Below are 20612 nucleotides of genomic sequence, written 5' to 3'. Positions count from 1 at the left end.
AAATTTAAATAATCTATTAAAATATGAAATATTTTAAGATAAGCGAACACGATTTCTTTCTAGGTAAGATATACTTGCATCACTTCATCACTCCAACAGCTTGAAAACTTTACAAATAGTTCAAAAAACTTACGTTACACAAATGTGATGCACAAATTGCAGGGATAATGTTCTTAATTTTGAATTTGTATTTGTACCAAAGAGTCCATCATACACCACCTATGAAAAAGGAACAACGTCAAGAATACCGATTAACAATAGCAATTTACTATCTTCAAATACTATTAAGGATTCAACAGTAGGTCTTTTGCACTACACCTTTTTCTTCAAAATTAATGCAGTTCTCTTTCATACAAATATTTTAGCTGACGGCCTTAGGAAGCCAATCAGTAGCTTCAATCAACAGTCTGTGGAGTAACAACAAACACAATGGTAGATGTTACCAGTCTGCAAAATTTGTGGGGCTACCACTAGGAAGCAACACAGAGTTCACGCTGCAGTGTGCTGCCATTCTCACGCAAGGGACATGAGCAGAGAAGATTATTTTGGGGGTATTAGGTTTCTTAATTACATGTGGACTCATTTTGAAAACATAAATAACTACAAATAAAGTGTACACCTACAGGATGTCTATGAATATTCTGCCACAAACTTCTAGCTGCTTATTATATAATGTAGTGTTACTACAACCAAATTTTCTGAACCAAAATTATCAAAACACTGTCAGGGAAACAGTGCCTGGAAAGTGAAATGGAAGAAGCTCTGTGATTATTTTATGTTTACGGAAACACAGAACAGAGTACTTGAAATCAGTCAAATATTAGAGAGCCAGATACTGGGAATAAAAGTTGTATCACCTAAAAGGAGGAAGCAGCCACTTAAACAAATAAGCCTTAAGAGGCAGAGATGCGAAGGCAGAAGCCAATGTCCACCACACACGTACAGTGAGCAAGAGGACAGTGTTCTTACGTAGGGACTGAAAGAGATGAGAGGCAGGAAACGGGAACATTTCAGATAGGAAGGGGCACACCAGAGCAAATCCTGAAACTGGAGTAGACGTTTACCAGGCTACAGGGGGGAGGGCCACCATGCCAGGAGTGGAGACACAGAGCCATGAAAACAGCATACTTAAACAGCAACAATCTCTGTTGGAGCGTAAGGTACAGGGCAAGGGTATGGTGAGATACGAGACCAGAAGGGAAATAACTGCTGCCTTTCCACCATTTACTGAGAACTTGCTAACTGAATGAGTACTAGCCACCCTGCTCTAAAGCTTCTACCTGCTAACCCACTCAGTCTTTACAACATTGCTATGAGGTAGCTTCTACCATTACATCCATTTTACAGATTTTTTTTTATGTTTAAAGAAAAACAGGAAAAACCCGGAGGCTTATTTAAGATCAAAAGTAAGTAACTAATGACAAAATTATGCTCAAATGAATCTGTCTCCAGAGCTGAGCTGGTCATTACTTGGACCAAAAGGCAAGAGCTTTTCCGGAGGGGCTCATATCCCACACCAACAGAGTACAAGGATTTCCAACTGCAAAAATAACTCTGGTGGCAACACAGAAAACAGACTGGCAGTGGGCAAGACTAGAGGCAGGGCGACAAGGAAGATGACTGTGGCAAGCAGAACAAGAAGTGACAATCTCCATTAACATCAGCATTCGGCAGACGGGGGTGAAGACACTGAGGCAGCAGCATCCAGAGGCTGTGGCCACTGCCTTCACGAGGGACTCCAGTCAAGGATGACTCATTTTTCCACCTAAATGACCAAGTTTCTGGTGCTACCATTTTTGGAAAAAAGTCACTCAGAAAAGCACTAGTTTGAAAGGAATTATCACCATACATTTAGGGTGAATGGTAACCATATACAGCATACATTCTATAATAAAAAATTATAATATATATTATATATATAATATATATTTATATATAATATTAATATATTAATAAAATATATTTTTTATTATAGCTATAATTAAAAAGTATTTTCTGCAGCTAAACTTGAGAGAGAAAAAAGAATCTCATTAATCTTGTTATACATATCAACCTACCTCCTGAATATCCATTAATGCAGTTCTTTGTCTAGTTAAACAAACATGAAAGTTGTAAACAGGCCATTTTTCTCTGGAAAGAATGAGTTACCTGAATGTTAGCCGGGAACGTTTCAGCAGCTTGTCTAGAACGAAGGAGGTGGGGGACAATCTTTAACTTGACCCTTGTACTGACTGGGTCCCTTTTCAGCTCTGGCTTCAGAACTGCTCCCTGTTGAAAATATGTGTGATTATAACTCAGCACTTCAAAATTATTGTGAATTGAAAAAAATCATGAGAGATCATCTAAATCAATGGTCTCTCAAACTTTTGTTTCAGGATCCCTTTATACCCTTAAAAATTACTGAAGCTTCCAAAGAGCTTTTGTTTATACTGAACACCTATCAATACTTAATATACTAGAAATTAAAACTGAAAATATTTTAAGTACTTATTCACTTAAAAATAATATTAAACCCATTATATACTTTCATAAATAACGTATTTTTAAGAAAAATAAAAAACTATATTTTCCAAAACAAAAAACTGCACTGCGACAGTGGCGTTTTATATTTTCTGTAAATCTCTTCACTGTCCACCTTAATAAAAGAAAGCTGGATTCTTATATCTGTCAGCATTTAATTTGTTGTAATATGTTGTTTTAAGTATGTTAAAAAAAACAGCTTCACAAAATATGTGACTGGAAAAGTGGGGATGATTTTAGCCTTTTCAGGTAATTACAGATATTTGATGCCACCCCAAAACTTGATATGCAATAGGTTCTTTTTTTTTTTAAATTTATTTATTTATTTATTTATTTATTTATTTTTGGCTGTGTTGGGTCTTCGTTTCTGTGCAAGGGCTTTCTCTAGTTGCAGCGAGCAGGGGCCACTCTTCATCGTGGTGCGCAGGCCTCTCACTGTCGCGGCCTCTCTTACTGCGGAGCACAGGCTCCAGACACGCAGGCTCAATAGTTGTGGCTCACGGGCCTAGTTGCTCCGTGGCACGTGGGATCTTCCCAGACCAGGGCTCGAACCCGTGTCCCCTGCATTGGCAGGCAGATTCTCAACCACTGCACCACCAGGGAAGCTCCCTGCAATAGGTTCTTAAAGGTTAATTGCCATGTGGATTTGAAACCATATCAATGGAACATTTGCATACTGTTCTACTAAATTCCACCAGTCTATCTGCATACTGAATGGCTCCCTTACCCTGTATGCTTCTGTCACATCACTGGTCATTTGGAAAATACTGGCTCACCGAGTTAAGCAAATATTTCATTATAAAACATCCATGCACACACAAAAAAATCACATGTTAATATCATGACCAATCTCATCAGAAAAGTCTGTAAGCACTGACAAGCTGTCAAGCTCATCATGATGAATACAAATTTCCCAAAATTCTAGCTTTTGCTTAAAAGCTCAACTTTCATCTTTGCCTTTAAAGCATGTTAACTGTTTTTTTGAAGCCTCATTTTTTCATTTTAAAAGAGAAAATACATGCCAAATACCCATCTCAATAACTAGAGTTTGCCTCTCTACTCTTTTTTTTAAATAAATTTATTTATTTTTATTCATTTATTTTTGGCTGTGTTGGGTCTTCGTTGTTGCGCATGGGCTTTCTCTAGTTGCGGCGAGAGGGGGCTACTCTTCGTTGCGGTGCACGGGCTTCTCATTGTGCTGGCTTCTCTTGTTGCGGATCATGGGCTCTAGGCATGCAGGCTTCAGTAGTTGTGGCTCACGGGCTCTAGAGCACAGGCTCAGTAGTTGTGGCGCACGGGCTTAGTTGCTCCGCGGCATGCGGGATCTTCCTGGACCAGGGCTCAAACCCGTGTCCCCTGCATTGGTAGGCGGATTCTTAACCACTGCGCCACCAGAGAAGCCCAGTTCTTAGTTTTTTAAGGAACCTCCATATTGTTTTCCATAGTGGCTGTATCAGTTTACGTTCCCACCAACAGTGCAGGAGGGGTCCCTTTTCTCCACACCCTCTCCAGCATTTACTGTTTGTAGATTTTTTGATGATGGCCATGCTGACCGGTGTGAGGTGATACCTCATTGTGGTTTTGATGTGCATTTCTCTAATGATTAGCGATGTTGAGCATCCTTTCATGTGTTTGTTGGCAATCTGTATGTCTACTTTGGAGAAATGTCTATTTAGGTCTTCCACCCATTTGTGGATTGGGTTGTTTGTTTTTTTGATATTGAGCTGCATGAGCTGCTTGTATATTTTGGAGATTAATCCTTTGTCAGTTGCTTCATTTGCAAATTTTTTCTCTCATTCTGAGGGTTGTCTTTTCGTCTTGTTTATGGTTTCCTTTGCTGTGCAAAAGCTTTTAAGTTTCATTAGGTCCCATTTGTTTATTTTTGATTTTATTTCCATTTCTCTAGGAGGTGGGTCAAAAAGGATCTTGCTGTGATTTATGTCATAGAGTGTTCTACCTATGTTTTCCTCTAAGAGTTTTATAGTGTCTGGCCTTACATTTAGGTCTTTGATCCATTTTGAGTTTATTTTTGTGTATGGTGTTAGGAAGTGTTCTAATTTCATTCTTTTACGTGTAGCTGTCCAGTTTTCCCTGGAGCTAATATGATTTTTAAAACAACTGTTAATCGTTTAGAAAGCAAACAAATAATCTTGTATGTCAAGGTTTCAACTTGGAACACTTTTAAACACAGTTAACTAAACAGAACTTATGTTATTAAGCAAACATCTTATTTCCAGAATTCAGAAGAACCCACCTATTGTTCTAGGTTCTAGACCACAGGTCAACAAACTACAGCCCATGGGCCAAATCTGGCCTACCATCTATCTTAGTAAGGTCTGTGAGTTAAGAGTAGTTTTTACATTTTCAAATGATTTTTTAAAAATCAAAATAATATTTTGTAAAAGTATATTTCATGAAAATAACATGAAATTCAAATTTCATTAACGATAAAGCCTTACTGGCACATGGCCATGCTCATTCAGTTCTGTTCTGCCTACAGCTGCTTTCATGCTACAGCAGAGTTGAGCAGCTGCAGCCTTAGAACGATATATCCAATAAAGCCTAAGATATTTACAGAAAAAGTTCACTGAGGCGTAATCCGGACAATCATTATTTAAGCACCGGAACTGAAAACACCAGATCAGGTAAACAAAGTTACCAGGAGATTTTAATCTACCTAGACTAGTATGGCTTAAAACTAGTATCAATATTTCCCACAGCATAGGTTCAGCTTAAATCAAAATAACCTGGAGAAAATGTTCAAATACATAGAGCTATGTCAATAAAATGCTTTTTATGATGATGTGAGAGTAAACAAAAAAAACCTACCTCTTTTGTCTTCAGTGGTATATCTCCAAGGTATACTTTGTACATCTTATTAATGATGGCAGGATTATTCCAGTCAATCAAGCTACAGAAGGTTTCAACAAAGCTTGTTAAAATTATTATTTTTTTCTCCCACTCCAATAATTTCAAAAAATCATAGCCTCAATATGTGTTACCAAAGAAAAATATTATAAATACACAAATGAAATGGGCAATTGACATTGCAGAAGAGAAGGAAAGGGATTAACGTCTATCAAAGTTAGTTTTCAAACAGAAAAAAAAAGTCACTTATCCCACCATGATTCAACGTAAGATAGATCAGTGTATCTAGTGGCCCAATTTGGTACTACTCAAGAAATCTGGACTGTCTTCCACTCTCAGGGCCAATGCCACGGAGCAGTTCCAACACAGCAGAGCCATACTACACTTGTTCAAAGAGCCCTGAGGCATGATTCTTCTGTTCAGCCACTTGGAAATTCAAAAGTGATACAGAAAGTGACAAAAAACATTTTACCCATTAAAGCCACACCCCAGGAAGCTTGCAGCCCATGGCATTTCTCAAATACCGTGTCACTGTGATCCTCAGTATCCCCCTCTTATCTCCCAGCACCCACTTGCAATTTTAGCACCTAATTCTACAGAGCAGTCCTGCTGCCGTTAGTCACTAAGACTTATTCCTAATTGAGGACCACAATAAGGTGACTTACTATTGATGGGCACCCACCCCCTGCAGCAGCCCCTGCCGTCATTTTATAAACCTAGCAATAACGCAATCCTGCATTTCACTTGATTAGTGAGATTTATCCATACTCTCTTCTCTCCTTTGACATTGATTCTGCTTTCAGACTATGTTGTATTTGTGCAAACATAATTTATCATGCTGCTTTGACTGTTTTTCTAATCCATCTCTTCTTTCATAGCTTATCAATCCACCTCTTGTTTGGATATCCACAATTCCACTAGCCTCAAAGACATTCTATAATTCTACTTATTATTTACCTGTATCTTTCCTCAGCTGATTGCTACTAACTAATCCTCAAGCTCCATCTTTGTTTCCCTCCTATAAATACTTCAGGTTTAGAGATTTTTGACAAAACACACACACACTTTAGTAAAACAAACTAAAAACTTAATAGTGATTAACTAATAAGGATAATTTTCACTGTTTCTTCTACTTTTCCTCTTGCCACCTTTCTAGTTTTAGTTTTCTGATTACATGCTTGTGAAAATTCAGAAATGAATAACACAGAAAATAAAATTCCTTATAATCTGCACCATAACCCTCTCTATTCCTTTTCAGTAACCACTAACTTTTGTCTATCTTTTTCTAGACTTCTTTCCTATGCATGTAAAATAGTTGGATGGGCATGGCAGGTAGATAAAGAAACAGACGTATCATTTGAAGAGATACTTTTATTTAACAAAATGGGATATCTACATATTGTTCTCAACTCACTTTTTACCTCTTAACAATGTTATGCTATTTTTTGGAAAATACAATTATTTTAATAGACAAAACCAAAACTAATTAGAATAACTGAGCACCACATTTATAGTTCCAACAATCCAATCTACTGTATGGTGTAAAGAATGGAGTCAGTTCAAACACAATGAGAAGTTTTAAAGGAAGATTTTTTGGAAAACAGAATGGAGGTTCCTCAAAAAACTAAAAAGAGAGTTGCCAGTGAGATCCAGCAATCTCACTGCTGGGCATATATCCCAACAAAACAATAATACAAAAAGATATATGCACCCCAATGTGCATAGCAGCACTATTCACAACAGCCAAGATATGGAAACAACCTAAATGTCCATCAACAGATGAATGGATAAAGATGATGTGGTACATATATACAATGGAATATTACTCAGCCATAAAAAAGAATGAAATAATGCCATTTGCAACAACGTGGATGGACCTAGAGATATCCCATTTTGTTAACTACATTTAGCATTAAAATAAATTCAAAAAAGAACTATTCCATAATTTGATTTTTTTAACGAAGTATCTTCAATTTTTCATGTATTCTCCAGTCTTTGCACATGTCATTTATTAAAATCAGTACATATATCATTTTGTACTATGCTTTATTCATTTGCCATTACTTGGAGGCAATTTACATGTTGCTTTATTATTTTTATAATCATTTGGGCAGATATATAATATTCCATATAGGTCACATTATTTATTTAACTATTTACCTATTGTGGAAATCTGAATTTGTTTCCTTTTTTTTGAACAACTACAGGAAATGGTATAATGAATGAATCTGTAACATTTTTCTAAATATAATATTTTTCTTCTTTTGAATGATTCTCTTAGGATAAATTCCCAGAAGATTCAGATAAAAGATTGTAAATATTTTTATGATTCATTACCTACTACACACTGCTTTCCAAAAATTATTTCAACTTACAGTGTCAATCAACAGGGTATAAGAATAGCAGTTTCAACAGAAACTTAAATGGAGTAATCAACTGTTGCACAATTTTATTTACCAATGGGTACAAATTGGCATACCACTGTTTTATTGTGCATGATTTGATTTCTTAAACACAATATTTTCTATGAGTCTATTTACTATATGTATTTCCTCCTGTATAAATTAAGATCTATTCAACACCTCTTTTCAGGGGACCTGATTTTCATATTAACCATAATACCTACATATCCTTTATTAAAAGCCATCTCAAATAATTTGATATAGAGGAAAAATCAAAAATGAATAACTTCCAGGTTTTGACATTTTTCTTAACATCAGTTCTTTAAGTTCACTTACCTAGACAAAGGTTTCAATTCTTACGGTTATAATCCTAACCCATTCCAATTTTAAACTACTTCTCCAAACAGCTTTTCTTCTTTGTCTTATACAGAATTCTGCTCTTTAGCAAACTGTCTTTCATACAAATTAGGTATATTTCACAATCTCATAAACTGAATGTCTCACTACACAAAACCTGAAAAGAACAAATATGTGCTGAGCAAGCTTTCAGAAATCTAGCCTCTTTTTAATTTCGAAAGTTTAAAAGGGAAGCAGTTTACCTTTGCTTGCTTTTCAACTCCAGGTCCGCTGCTGTGGCTACACTGTGGCGTGTGTCACTAGAAGCAATCACCAGGTGGAGAACAGCTTCGAGCTCAGGCACCTGCTCAGCTTCTATGAATTTCACTATACCCAATTTGCACTGTAGATAAATGAAGGGAAGGAAAACCACTGATCAGAGAAACCAAGACCACCAACCTAAAACATCTGTTTCACATATCAGTATGCTCATAAACCAAAGATTAATAGAACAACAGTAGCCACTTCTATTTAGGCTTACAATGTGCCTGGGACTATACTAAACCATATATATTCATGATTTCATTTAACCCTCACAATCTGTGAGATGAGTATCATTATACCTATTTTTCTGATAAGGAAACTGAGGCAAGGCTGAAGAGATTAAGACACAGTTAGTAAACGACGAAGGCACAATCCAAGCCCAAGTCTCGGACTCCAAGGCCATTATGATACGAAGCCTTCCTACTTAGGTTAACAGCCTCTCTAAAATGATGAAGCCTTGAACTGAAGTCCAAATCTGGAGCCTCCAGGTAGAAGTGGGGTACATCAGAAGTAAAGTACTCCATGGATTGTTTTGACAGTTCAAAAAGAACTAAACTCACAGTCCATGAAGTTCTAATCTATTGTTAACATACTAACTCTGTCCTCAGTATTCTTACATACTGAAAAAACCATGATTTCAAACATATGCAAGAATTGCAAATCCAAGTGAAATTCTAATCAAACAGTATTCAATCTAACTGGCTAAAATGAAACACAGACTGAAGAGAGATTCTGCTTAGAACTTCATGCAATGTGAAGGAGCTATGAATTTCAATACAAATAACTCTATTTAGGATAAATATACCTGAAAAATGAAACTTTACCTTTAAGAAGCAGTTACATGATAGGTCTCATGTATATGAATTAGGACTGATAAAGTTTACAATAACTAAATGACAAAGGATGCAATTAAAAAGGATCATAAAAATGCCTGCCTTCCCTCCCCATGTTCAACACAACTGACCTGCAACAAGAGCTACAACAGAGAAGATGCAAGCATTTACCGCACCCCCAGTTATGGAAGTCAACTACACAAAGATATACACAAAAAAGTGTGCAAATGAAACTGAGAACAATACTCATGTCCAGCAATAGGAGACTAGTTTAAAAAATATTATGTGGTTTACACATAATTACATTTAATAAGACATTAAATAAAAAGGACATTATTTAAAAACCTGATATACTATTAAATGAAAAAAATGAAGTTCAAATAGTGTGTTATGTGATACGTAAAAATGTATTGTGTAAAATTACATTTGTGTACACACACATGTACACAGAGCAGGCTGTAGGTGAATGACAAACTAGGGTGGCAGGATTCCAGGTAATTTTTAATTTCTCGTTATAATGTTCTATATTACTTGAACATTTACATTATCACTAACTTTATCATTTGAAAAAAATAAAAGCTGTCTTATCTGAAAGAAAAAAATGTAAAAAACAAAAGAGATATTTAAAAATTAGAGGAAAACAGCTTTCATCCTTGAAACTAAACTGTTCAACACTAGATCATGAAATTGACAAAAGGCATACAGAAGCCCTTAGAAATCAGCAAATAATGACCAACGTAAGATGACAATTTATAATGTTAACAATGATTCTCCAGCACTTATAGCTTTAGCCCTCAGACAGACCTAGATTCAAAGCCTACTACTAGGAGTGAGACTGTGGTGAATCTCAAAACCTCAATTCCTTTTACAAAATGGAACTAACAATTTCTATACCTTGTCAGGTTGCTGTGAGGATTAAATGAGATAATGTATTCAAAGTACTCAGTATAGTGCCTGTCACATAGATCACACTCAATAAAGAGTAGCTTCTGTTACTATTTACCCTTCTTTCTTACTTACATCATGGTTTAAGAAGAAAAAAGATCTATAAAACACGAAGATGTTAATCTAATCAAATAGAGCCCTTGCTGAACAAATCATTCTATAAATTTGTTGAGTGGCCAAGAATGCCCACTTGCCTTTTTCCCTTTCCTGGGAACACTGTTTTGATCAGTGATTACTTACACTGCCAAAAAGAAAAGGATCAAATCATTTAGACTGCCATGGAGAGATAAAGGAAGGATTGGAAGACTAACCCATGTTGCTTGAATTCCAAAATAATTACACACTGATCTCATCTGTTCTTCCCTGAGGTGCCTGATGACACAGACACAGTGAGGCACCTTCTCTGTAGAGCACCAGTCTTTTTTAAAAGCTGCTCAGAGAACATCTGTGTCCTGTTTAAATCCAGAATAAAATTCTTAATGCCAATTTTTCAATTCCCAGGAAGAAATATAAAAGGGCGTCATGCTTTTCCCCCATATGGTCACTTGTCCCTCACTTTACACAAAATGTACAGCCCTAAAAAGCTAAATAATGTAAGATAAATTGTATTTCAACTGCACCAAAGCAGCTCGGTAATTATTAAACCTGTAATTAAAAACTAAAACGAAAAAAGTTACTCAATTTATAAATGGGCTATATTTTATACTTGAAATATGTAAGCAGTATTAGAAAAACTAAAGAGCATTTCCCACTCCTCCCTTTCCCTGGGGCTTTAACCAATAAATGACATGATGACGAGAACACATTACATCAATCGTATTTCATTAGAGAGCCTGAATACGCTGGAATTATGTGACACATGCTTCCACGGACTTCAAAGGGGCAAGTGTGCAGGGTTAAGCTCCGTATAAACAAGCAGTGTGTGATACCTGTTCCAACTGTTCAGGTGTCCATGGGTTATCTCCAATAACTCGTTTAGCTGCATAAAAGCTCATTCCTGGGGGAGGCTGTGGTATTCCAGAACCTCCCCCACTATTTGAAGAAGAACCCTGTGCTGAAGATGAATTCTGGCGACTCTGGGATTCATTTAACACATATCTGGAAAGGAAATAGGAGTTTAACCCCTCTATAAACACATACAAACACACGCATATATATAGCACATTCAATTATATACTTTCCTCCCACAGAATTTTGTTAGAAGAATAAACACTTGAAATTAAAATTTTATCATAAAGAAAAATTTTAGAGCTATCTAAAAAAGGTATCTACATCTTCAGCAAATTAACCATTAGGGTACATCTGCTCAACTTGGTTACAAATGAACTGTAACAGTTACCAACAATGAATATAAATATTCTGTTCACTCTCAATCTATAAATAATTGTTCTAAAAGCCACTATGGACCCACTACATTTTGAGTTTTTAGTTGACAAATACAGACAAAGGTTTACTGACTGTAATGGGGTGGAGGGGGAACTATTGTTTTATACCCAAAGCAGAGAATATTTATAGTCATTCCCATTTCTGTTCAATTCTCCTTGAACTCCTTATATTTCTGCATTAGAAAACCCACTGAGGGCTTCCCTGGTGGCGCAGTGGTTAAGAACACGCCTGCCAATGCAGGGGACATGGGTCTGAGCCCTGGTCCGGGAAGACCTCACATGCCACGGAGCAACTAAGCCCATGCATCACAACTACTGAGCCTGCGCTCTAGAGCCCACGAGCCACAACTACTGAGCCCGTGTGCCACAACTACTGAAGCCCACGCGCCTAGAGCCTGTGCTCCACAACAAGAGAAGCCATGGCAATGAGAAGCCCGCGCACCGCAACGAAGAGTAGTCCCCGCTCACTGCAACTAGAGAAAGCCCGCGTGCAGCAACGAAGACACAACACAGCCAAAAATAAACAAATAAAATAAATTTATTTTTAAAAAATAGAAAAAGAAAACTCACTGAAACCTCCAAACCACTTACCATACAAGCACATACACCCCAAAAATGAAAAAATTCAAAAGGATCCAAAGAGGAAAAAAAATCATAATAAGGACCAGCTTTTTCCATTATATGTTCAAAGCATACAACTTTGCAGCTAGTTATTAATTTATCATCCCATTTCTTTTTTAGCGTCTATAGATTAAAAATAAGATTTCTGATAAATTCATTTTGAACCAATTAAACTAGCATTCCTCATCTACAAAATGAAATTTTTGATATGAATATTAATTCAAGTCCCTCTGAACTCTAAAATTCTATGCTGACAAATTACCAGACTGGATATTAAAATAAAATACCCGTTATAATAAAAATTAAAGAAAACACCTGAAGCCTAATGGCACAGTAAATTATTCTACATTACTATATACCATATTTGTTCCATTCCTAAGTTCATCTAATTTTTAAAAAAAAAACCTGTTAAAGAATCATTTTAATATTTTTATATAAACAAGGCAAATTCTCACTGGTAAGAAAAATGTGAGGAACTACTGGCTTGGGTACATTGTGTGCCTAAGTTAAATTTGGATTTCAAAGTTAAATTACCAAAGCCATCATCACCTGCCAATTCTGGCTGCCTCCTGATTCAACAACTATAAAAGGAGGTTTTCATTTATTTCTCAGTTATAGCAAGACTGGCAGCAGTAAGTAAATCAATTAATAACTACTGAACAGCTAACATCGTGCAAAACACCATCCTAAGCACAAGACAGAGGAACACCAGGAGGTGTAAGACTGAGTGTCTGCCATCTGGAGCAAGTTGAGACAATAACAACACAACACGTGCAACAGCATATGATATGTCATCAGATGACAAAGAAACTGCAGGGAAGTAAGAAATGATATGACAGAGGTAGTGGAAGGTTCAGAAAATAAAGCTGCCAAATTAGAGGAGTGGGAGGAGAGCAAAAAGGAGAGGAAAGAAATCGTACAGCGTGAACTCTCGTGGCTGGATGGAGCGACAGGTGATGTGGAGCCCCCCATGCCATGCTCATAGTGTATACTGCATTTTTGGTCAGGGAAGAAATGTAATGAAAGCAGTACGTTAGAAGAATATCTCTGGCAGCAGGACAACCTAGAAAAGGAGCAGGCTGGAAGCAGATGACAACGTGGGCACTATGCCAGGAACCAGAGCTAGAGTAAACAGCTCCTGACTTCAAAGAGCTCCCAATCTATTAGGATGGGATAAGCCAACAACGCAATAAAAGCACAAAGTGGCACTTCAGATGGGTGCTTAGCCTTGTGAGGACAAGGAAGAGCCCTGTGCCTAGGGCAGGGATTTAGTCAGAAACAACAGAACTGGCCTCTAAGCTAGCTTGTGAGGCTTTTTCAAAGTGGTTTTCCTGGCTGTCGCTTCCTGTTGTTTTCTTTCTTTCCTTCTTCCTTTCTTTCTTGATGGGGAAGCATTCTAAGCAGAGAAAACTGTCTTCTCGTAAAATGTAGACAGGCAAGGAGATACAGAGTACATGAAATGCATGAGTGCATGTAATGACTGGAAAATAACAGCCCAGGGATTTTAAGGTGTCACCTGATAAAATCTGTGTTTTAAAAATCAGGAAACTCTGTGGCAGTGTAGAAAGTTCTGAAGAAGAGCAGCTGGTGAGAAAGTCATGAAAAGAGCTGAAAAGAGCCGAAACTAGATGGCAGCAGTGGGAATGGTTCCAGGACACATGGAGGAGGAGGAAGGAGGTCTTACGGAACTGATACTGCAGCAACGAGGAAGAAAAAGCTAGAGGCAATTTATAACTGAGCGCCTACAAGGCTAAGAGAATCATCACAGCACTGATGGTAGTTAAAGAAGAGAAACTATGTTTACTGGGAAGCCTGATTTCAGCTTGGACGGGCCAAGTCTGAAAGCACAGCAGCAGCTCCACACCCATAAGGTCAGTAAGCAGCGGGGCTGGAGTTTAGAAGAGGTCAGGGCTGCAGCAAAGCAAATCTGAGACACTCATTTTCAAGAGAAAGTTGAATCACTGAAAAGAGTACTTGACTGCACACAGTAAAAGCAATCAAGAACAAGGTTGCTTTGTTTTGTTTTTATTTTTTTTTACTTACCCATAAGGCATCAAAAGGACATCGAGCATGAAGTCCAAAAGCAGCTGCACAGTCTTTGGTTTCTCAGCAAGGTTAAACGGAGAAGCTGATTTTGATGATTCAACAGGGTATTTCATGTGAAAAAGGGTTGGTATTAAAAGATGCATTAAGCTGAAAAAACAATTACATTTATTGCAACTATTTAAAAAATAAGGTTTTTTATACATGCAAATAACAGACAAAACCAAAAAAAAAAAAAATCACATAACAAAAAGTAGCAATTGTAGCAAGGGCCATTCATTTTCAATACCACTAATTTACAAAGTCCTAATCTAGGGAGTGGCCTAGATTTCATTCTTATTTCTTTCTTATTAAAAGCTCAGGATATTGAGTAATAAGTGACATTTAGCCAATCTGGCTCATCACCAAAAACACCTGAGAAAAATGTACATAATATGGGCTCAGTGTTAATATCTATTACCACAAGAGATTTAATACTAAACCTTAGGTAAAGTTCAACTTATAACATGTCCTGTCAATCATTTTTTTCCTTTCCACATTTAATTAAAAATAAAGTCATTCTAAATCTAAAGAAATTAAACATCAATCATGTCAATATTTGGAATACAATATTAAATTTCCACTGCGTGAATTTAAGTAACACAGATTCTTTTCTTCTTTCACTATACCTGTTGCTATTAAAACATGAAAATTTCAAAGTGTTTACAATGTCTATTAATTTTACTTGTAAATATCTGTATTACAATCTTTTAAAAATGTTTATGCTCTAAAAAGTGAAGTGAAAACATGATTTAAATCCATCTTTCCTCCACAACTTCTTTTCATGGTTGTCACCACAACAGGGCTAGGTAGGATACAGAAGTTTTGAGCTAAGCCTAGAAACTAAGGATGATATTCCTTTTCACCTCTCCAATTCCCATATTAATACAAACGAGTAATTAGTTCCTTAAGAAAACTGCTCTGAAACTTTATATCCTCCAAGACAGAAATGTCTGATGAAAAGCATATTAGCTCTCAAATTTTTGCAATCACAGAAAATCAGTTGCTTCAAAATAACTAACCGAAATAAAAATGCATTTAGATTGAGAAAAATGTTAGTTCTACACATTTTTTGATATGCTCACAAGAAATTTTATAATTTATAAAATTAACAAAACAGTAACGTTGAGGTAACACAGAACTGTCAACTCAAAGAGCTCAACTCAAGCCTTTGTATTTGCCCAAGTGAAACCAAATGTGTGGATCTATTTTTGAATGGCAGCTGTTGACTCTCACAGGTGGGCAATAAGGTAACTGAGGAAAGCATACCTGTCCTGCTGGGGCTGAGGCTTCCCTTCCATGGCAGTAAGAAGTGTAGGAGCCAGCTCACATTGTTTTTCCACTGGTAGGCGAGGATAGCCCATCTTAACATAAATTATAGTAAAATTCTAATGCAACAAGAGAAACTCAAGTAAGTATGAAAGAAATACTCTAGGATTTCAACAAAAACACATGACTAATAACCTAGGCAGCTTTGTTATAATAAAGAAATTGAATCCTCCTTCCTCATGTTTATCACCTGTTTATTACAGCTTGACCAACTAGTATATCTCAGGAAGAACTCCAGCCCCACTTACTCAAAATGCTTACTTTTAAGATGGGCTTCATATGAGAGAGCATGATCTAGTCTAAAGCACTTATACATATATCAAATCATCACATTGTACACTTTAAATGTATACAATTCTATTTGTCAGTTATGCCTCAATAAAGCTGGGGAGAAAATAAAGTACTCATATGTGCAATTACTTTTCACTGAAAAGAAAGAAGTAATCATTTGACTTACCTAAACCTACATACTACACATCAGTATCAGCTCTCCCAGTTTGTTACATTAATCCTTTCAAGCTAAGAGGAGACCCCATGTTAAATCCTAGGCTGCCATTTCCCAACTGGTCAATTACTAAAATAACCTTCTCTTTCTAATTCAGACTGACCTCTCATAATCTTTTACTAAGAATCAATCATTCTTTTGTAAATCAACATACCTGACAAGTCATTACACCAACATTCCTTTGCCCTGTGTGAACGGCCATACATTATCCTGTTCCTACCATTTCCTCCAGATCAATACTCAGTGGAAAAACAGTGTGTCCTTTTGAAGAAAAACACCTCATGTTTCATTTAGTCTAAGGTGAAATTCTAGGCTGGCCAATATACTGACGACATCTAATAAATGTTATGAAAGAAAACTTACTGTTAAGTCAGAAAATATTCCAAGATAACACTCACTGTGACAAAGGAAACTGCAGCAGGGTCCTGGTACTGAACCAAGAGTGTCTCTACTGGGAGCTGTATCTTGGGGCGGCTTTTTATACGCTTATTCAGATGGACCAACAGTTCCATTACCTAAAATACAGGAAGATATGAACTGAAATTATTGATCATATCTTAAAAACTAATTCATTTCTCAGATATTACTTATTTTAATGAATAGTAGCTACTTTGTTCTCTTAAAGGTGGTAAATTTGACATCCCAGAAAGGGAGTATACAATATTAGAATCTTGTTCCAAAATGCTATCCCCAAGAATCCATGCACCAGATTTTTAGTAGTGAATTTATTTTTACAATGTCCTTTAGTTGATTAAACTTGAGATTCCAGATGGGCCTACACTGAGGCACAGTCCCCCAGAAGACCTGTGAACAAACGATAGCAACACACCATGCTACAGACTGAATGTCTGTGTCTCCCAAAATTCACGTTTTAAAGCCCTAAACCCCACTGTGACGGCTTTGGGAGGTAAACAGGTTTGGAGGAGGTCGGGAGGGGGGGTGCCCACGATGGGATGGGTGCCCTTCAAAGGGGATGAAGGTATCAGAGTTCTTCCTCTCTCTGCCGTCTGAGGATAAAGCAAGAAGACAGCCCTCCGTACACCATGAAAAGTTCCCGACGAAGAGCCTGACCATGCTGGCACTCTGATCTCGGACTTCCAGCCTCCAACACTGTGAGAAACAAATGCTGTTTATGTCATCCAGTCTGTGGTATACTGTTATAGCAGCCCAAACTAACTAAAAGACAACATGAACACTACAGCAAGAGAAATATACAAGGTACTGAGAGTTTCAGGAAGAAAAAGTATCTACTAAGATCAAGGAGGACTTCCGGGAGGAACTGACAGGAAACTAAGTCCCAAAGAGCAAATGAAATTCCAAGCAGAAGATCAGTTATAAGAAGGTATAAGAGCTCTAAAAGAACATGGTGCACTGCATCTGACTGAAACACACAGTGGTAAGAGATAAAAGCAGGATCTAGATTACAAAAGGATTTGGGTAAAATGCTGAGAAATTTTTACTTTATTCTGAAGATCATCTGATTCTACTAAAAAGTTTTAAGTAAGTAATATCAAGCTTCCTCTCCTTTAAGTGGGAAAAGACAGAAATAGAGGTCAACAAGTCAACAATACCCATGGGTGGAAAGGAAGCTACAGAGGTTTACGTCAAATGACCCCAAGCTTACAATAAAAGTGGGATTATCTTGCTAAGAAAGTAGCATGGAGATATAAGATTTTTAGAAAGCCTCACCTAAAGATTCAAGAATTTAAAGTGACTATTCCAGAGGGCCAGGCTTACACTATTCTCCATCACTTCTGAAATTTGAGCTCTAGCTTCAAAGCAAGTATTACGGAGAGCTGTAGGGATGTTCACAGCAACAGCAAAAGTTCAAAGTTATCTACAGCAATCATGAAATAAGTGAATTTTAAGAATAACAACAAATCTAAAAATCAATGTTTGTAAAATAGCTGGCATTTACTGAGCAGTTTCCACGCAGGACAGCTCTTTGCATTCCGTATCTCATCTGATTCTCACAACAACTGGAGAGCTGCTATTGTCATTCCCATTTTACCCGTGAGGAAGCAGAGGCTCAGGAAGTGAAGTTAACTTGTCCAAGGTTACTGAGCCAGCAAGTGGCATAGTCAAGATCTGACTCCAGAATCCATATTTTTAACCTTATCAGACACTGACAGTTGAGCTTAATTCAGCTAAAGTGTCTGTCACTGTGAGACACCCTTGGGAGCCCTGATACATTACAAAGACCTAGAAACTTGCATTACCACACATACCTCACCCAGCCTCCTGCCTGTCCAGACCTGTGATTCAGCTGGATGACAGGGGAAAAAATCAGGAGGAGCCAGGCTAAAGGAAACAGCCCTCTTCTGATGATCTAAGCTAGGCTAATTCCTAGAAGGATCCTATGGAAAATCATTATTGATGGTGGTAGACAATCATGCCCACAATTACATACTTTCTTTTTTATGACAATTTTTTAAATTTTAAGTAGATTAACTACTTAATTTTCTTCTAGCAATATTATCACCTTAAATATTGACTCATTTCCTAAATTTGGTTACCCACTGCCTGCAATCCTCTATAAACCCATAAAAATTAAGAAATCCGCTGAACCAGTCCTTCTCCCGGCTAAACTGACAACAGTTAACCTCTGTCAGTAAGCCTACAGAATTACCAGCCTTGGGAATATAGTATTTTGTCCCTGTCAGTTCCCCTTATTACTCATTCATTTATATTCATTTACTCATTAGTAAACTTTTTAATTGAAGTATAACATATAGCTGAAGTGCAAAATTGAGAATGTATGGCTTAATAAATGTTCACAAAGTAAACACACCTTTGTAACCACCAGAAGTACAAAGGCCCTGCACCCCACTCACTAACCCCTCTTCCTGACTTCTAACACCATATTTAAATTTATATAAATGGAACAAATAGGATGAACTCATGTGTTTTTCATTCTATATTATATCTGAGATTCATCCATGTTGTTGTTCACTTTCACTGCTCTAGTAGGAAACAACCAGAGTTTATCCATTCTCCTATATCATGACAGATATAAGATTATTTCCAGTTTGGACCATTATGAATAATGCTATGAACATTCTTAGCTATGTCTTTTGGTGCACATGTATACACACTTCTGTTGTATAAAAACCCAGGACTGGAAATGCTTGGTCATGAAGTATACATATGATAAGCCTTAGAATATTTCCAAACAGTTTTCCAAAGTGGTTATACTAATTTACACTCCCACCAGCAGTGGTCAGTTTTTAATTTTTACCTATTCTAAGAAGTCAGAATATACAAGGTTCGCTGTAAAATAGAATTCTACATAACATATCTCATTTTCCTTAAAATAGTGATATGACAGCAGAAGTCTAAAACTTATTTCTCTTGGGAATTCCCTGGCAGTCCAGTGGTTAAGACTCGGCGCTTTCACTGCCATGGGCCAGTGGCCGATCCCTGGTCGGAGAACTAAGATCCCACAAGCCACGCGGGGCAGCCAAAAAATAAATAAATATAAAATAAAACTTATTTCTCTTTCACCCAATTTATCCACAAATTATCAGCTACTTTACAGGTATCCTGCTTAAGCCTAACAAACATTATGAAACTGACAGTCAGGAGCCCTAAAATTACATAACTGAAAGTCAATACTAAATTAATCCCTAGTGTCATTGACTACAAAATTTTACACACTGAAATTATTTATATGTAAGCTTTTATTAAAAAATACTCTGCTTTCACATGACAGTCTTATTTTATATGGTAAAAAATGGTCTAATAATTGTAACTGCATTCTAGATTTGTGATCAATATCTATATCCTTTGTTTTATTAACAATTATATAATAACCAAAACTCCAATTATCATATTGGTTCTATTTGCAAGAGGTATTAGTATGAGTACAGGACTGTACAAATCATGAAAGTCTGACCAGGTAGCTATATTTCAAAGTAAATAAAAGTCTGACCAAGTATCTATACTTCAAAACAAATAAAAGGAAACACACATCAAGTCTACTACCAGGAGTCAAAATAACATGCAGGCAAAATTATGTTATTGCTTTCAGACATTCTTTTATCCTCAACTTTCATTCACTGACCCTTCATGTACTGAATTCACTTTCATACATAAGCTAAAGAATGAACATGTTTGCCATCACGTGAAGGCAAAGCCTGGCAGAAATCATTTAGTCTTGGAATTATCTCGCATGTGTAAAGTCCCTTGTTAGTCATGTGACACAAAGCAAGTTATATAACTTCTCTGAGCCTCAGTTTCTTCCTAGATAAAATGGGAATAAAATGAGCACCTATACCCCACAGAGTTGTTAAATGAGTTGTAATGAACTGAGACAATGTCCACATAGGCATTTAACGCTTTGCACTATTATCATTTTCTGAATCACTTTCCCCCATTTGCAGAAATCAAATGATAACATTTCACAGGCTATTATGAGGATTAAATGGAAGGATATGTCAGAGTCTAGCATACTGCTTAGAAT

The 20612-nt window shown here is 36.8% G+C and overlaps 1 protein-coding gene across 4 annotated transcripts in view; it reads right to left on the bottom strand.

Moving 5' to 3' along the window:
* ECPAS (Ecm29 proteasome adaptor and scaffold) overlaps positions 1 to 20612 on the bottom strand; it is a 97490-nt gene that overhangs the window by 45858 nt on the left and 31020 nt on the right. For all 4 annotated transcript variants that reach the window (XM_061200112.1, XM_061200111.1, XM_061200113.1 and 1 more), the window contains 8 exons: positions 16549 to 16665; positions 15586 to 15704; positions 14278 to 14427; positions 11158 to 11326; positions 8390 to 8529; positions 5350 to 5431; positions 2149 to 2268; positions 134 to 219 (listed from right to left, as the gene is read on the bottom strand). In XM_061200112.1, coding sequence (XP_061056095.1) covers positions 134 to 219; positions 2149 to 2268; positions 5350 to 5431; positions 8390 to 8529; positions 11158 to 11326; positions 14278 to 14427; positions 15586 to 15704; positions 16549 to 16665 — 983 coding nt within the window. The remainder of the gene's footprint in view (positions 1 to 133; positions 220 to 2148; positions 2269 to 5349; positions 5432 to 8389; positions 8530 to 11157; positions 11327 to 14277; positions 14428 to 15585; positions 15705 to 16548; positions 16666 to 20612) is intronic.

Source organism: Eubalaena glacialis, chromosome 9 (assembly GCF_028564815.1).
Source record: "Eubalaena glacialis isolate mEubGla1 chromosome 9, mEubGla1.1.hap2.+ XY, whole genome shotgun sequence".
In the NCBI taxonomy this organism is placed as follows: Eukaryota; Metazoa; Chordata; class Mammalia; order Artiodactyla; family Balaenidae; genus Eubalaena; species Eubalaena glacialis.
Note: the sequence above shows the minus strand (reverse complement) of the source record. Positions and strands in the feature narration are given on the sequence as shown.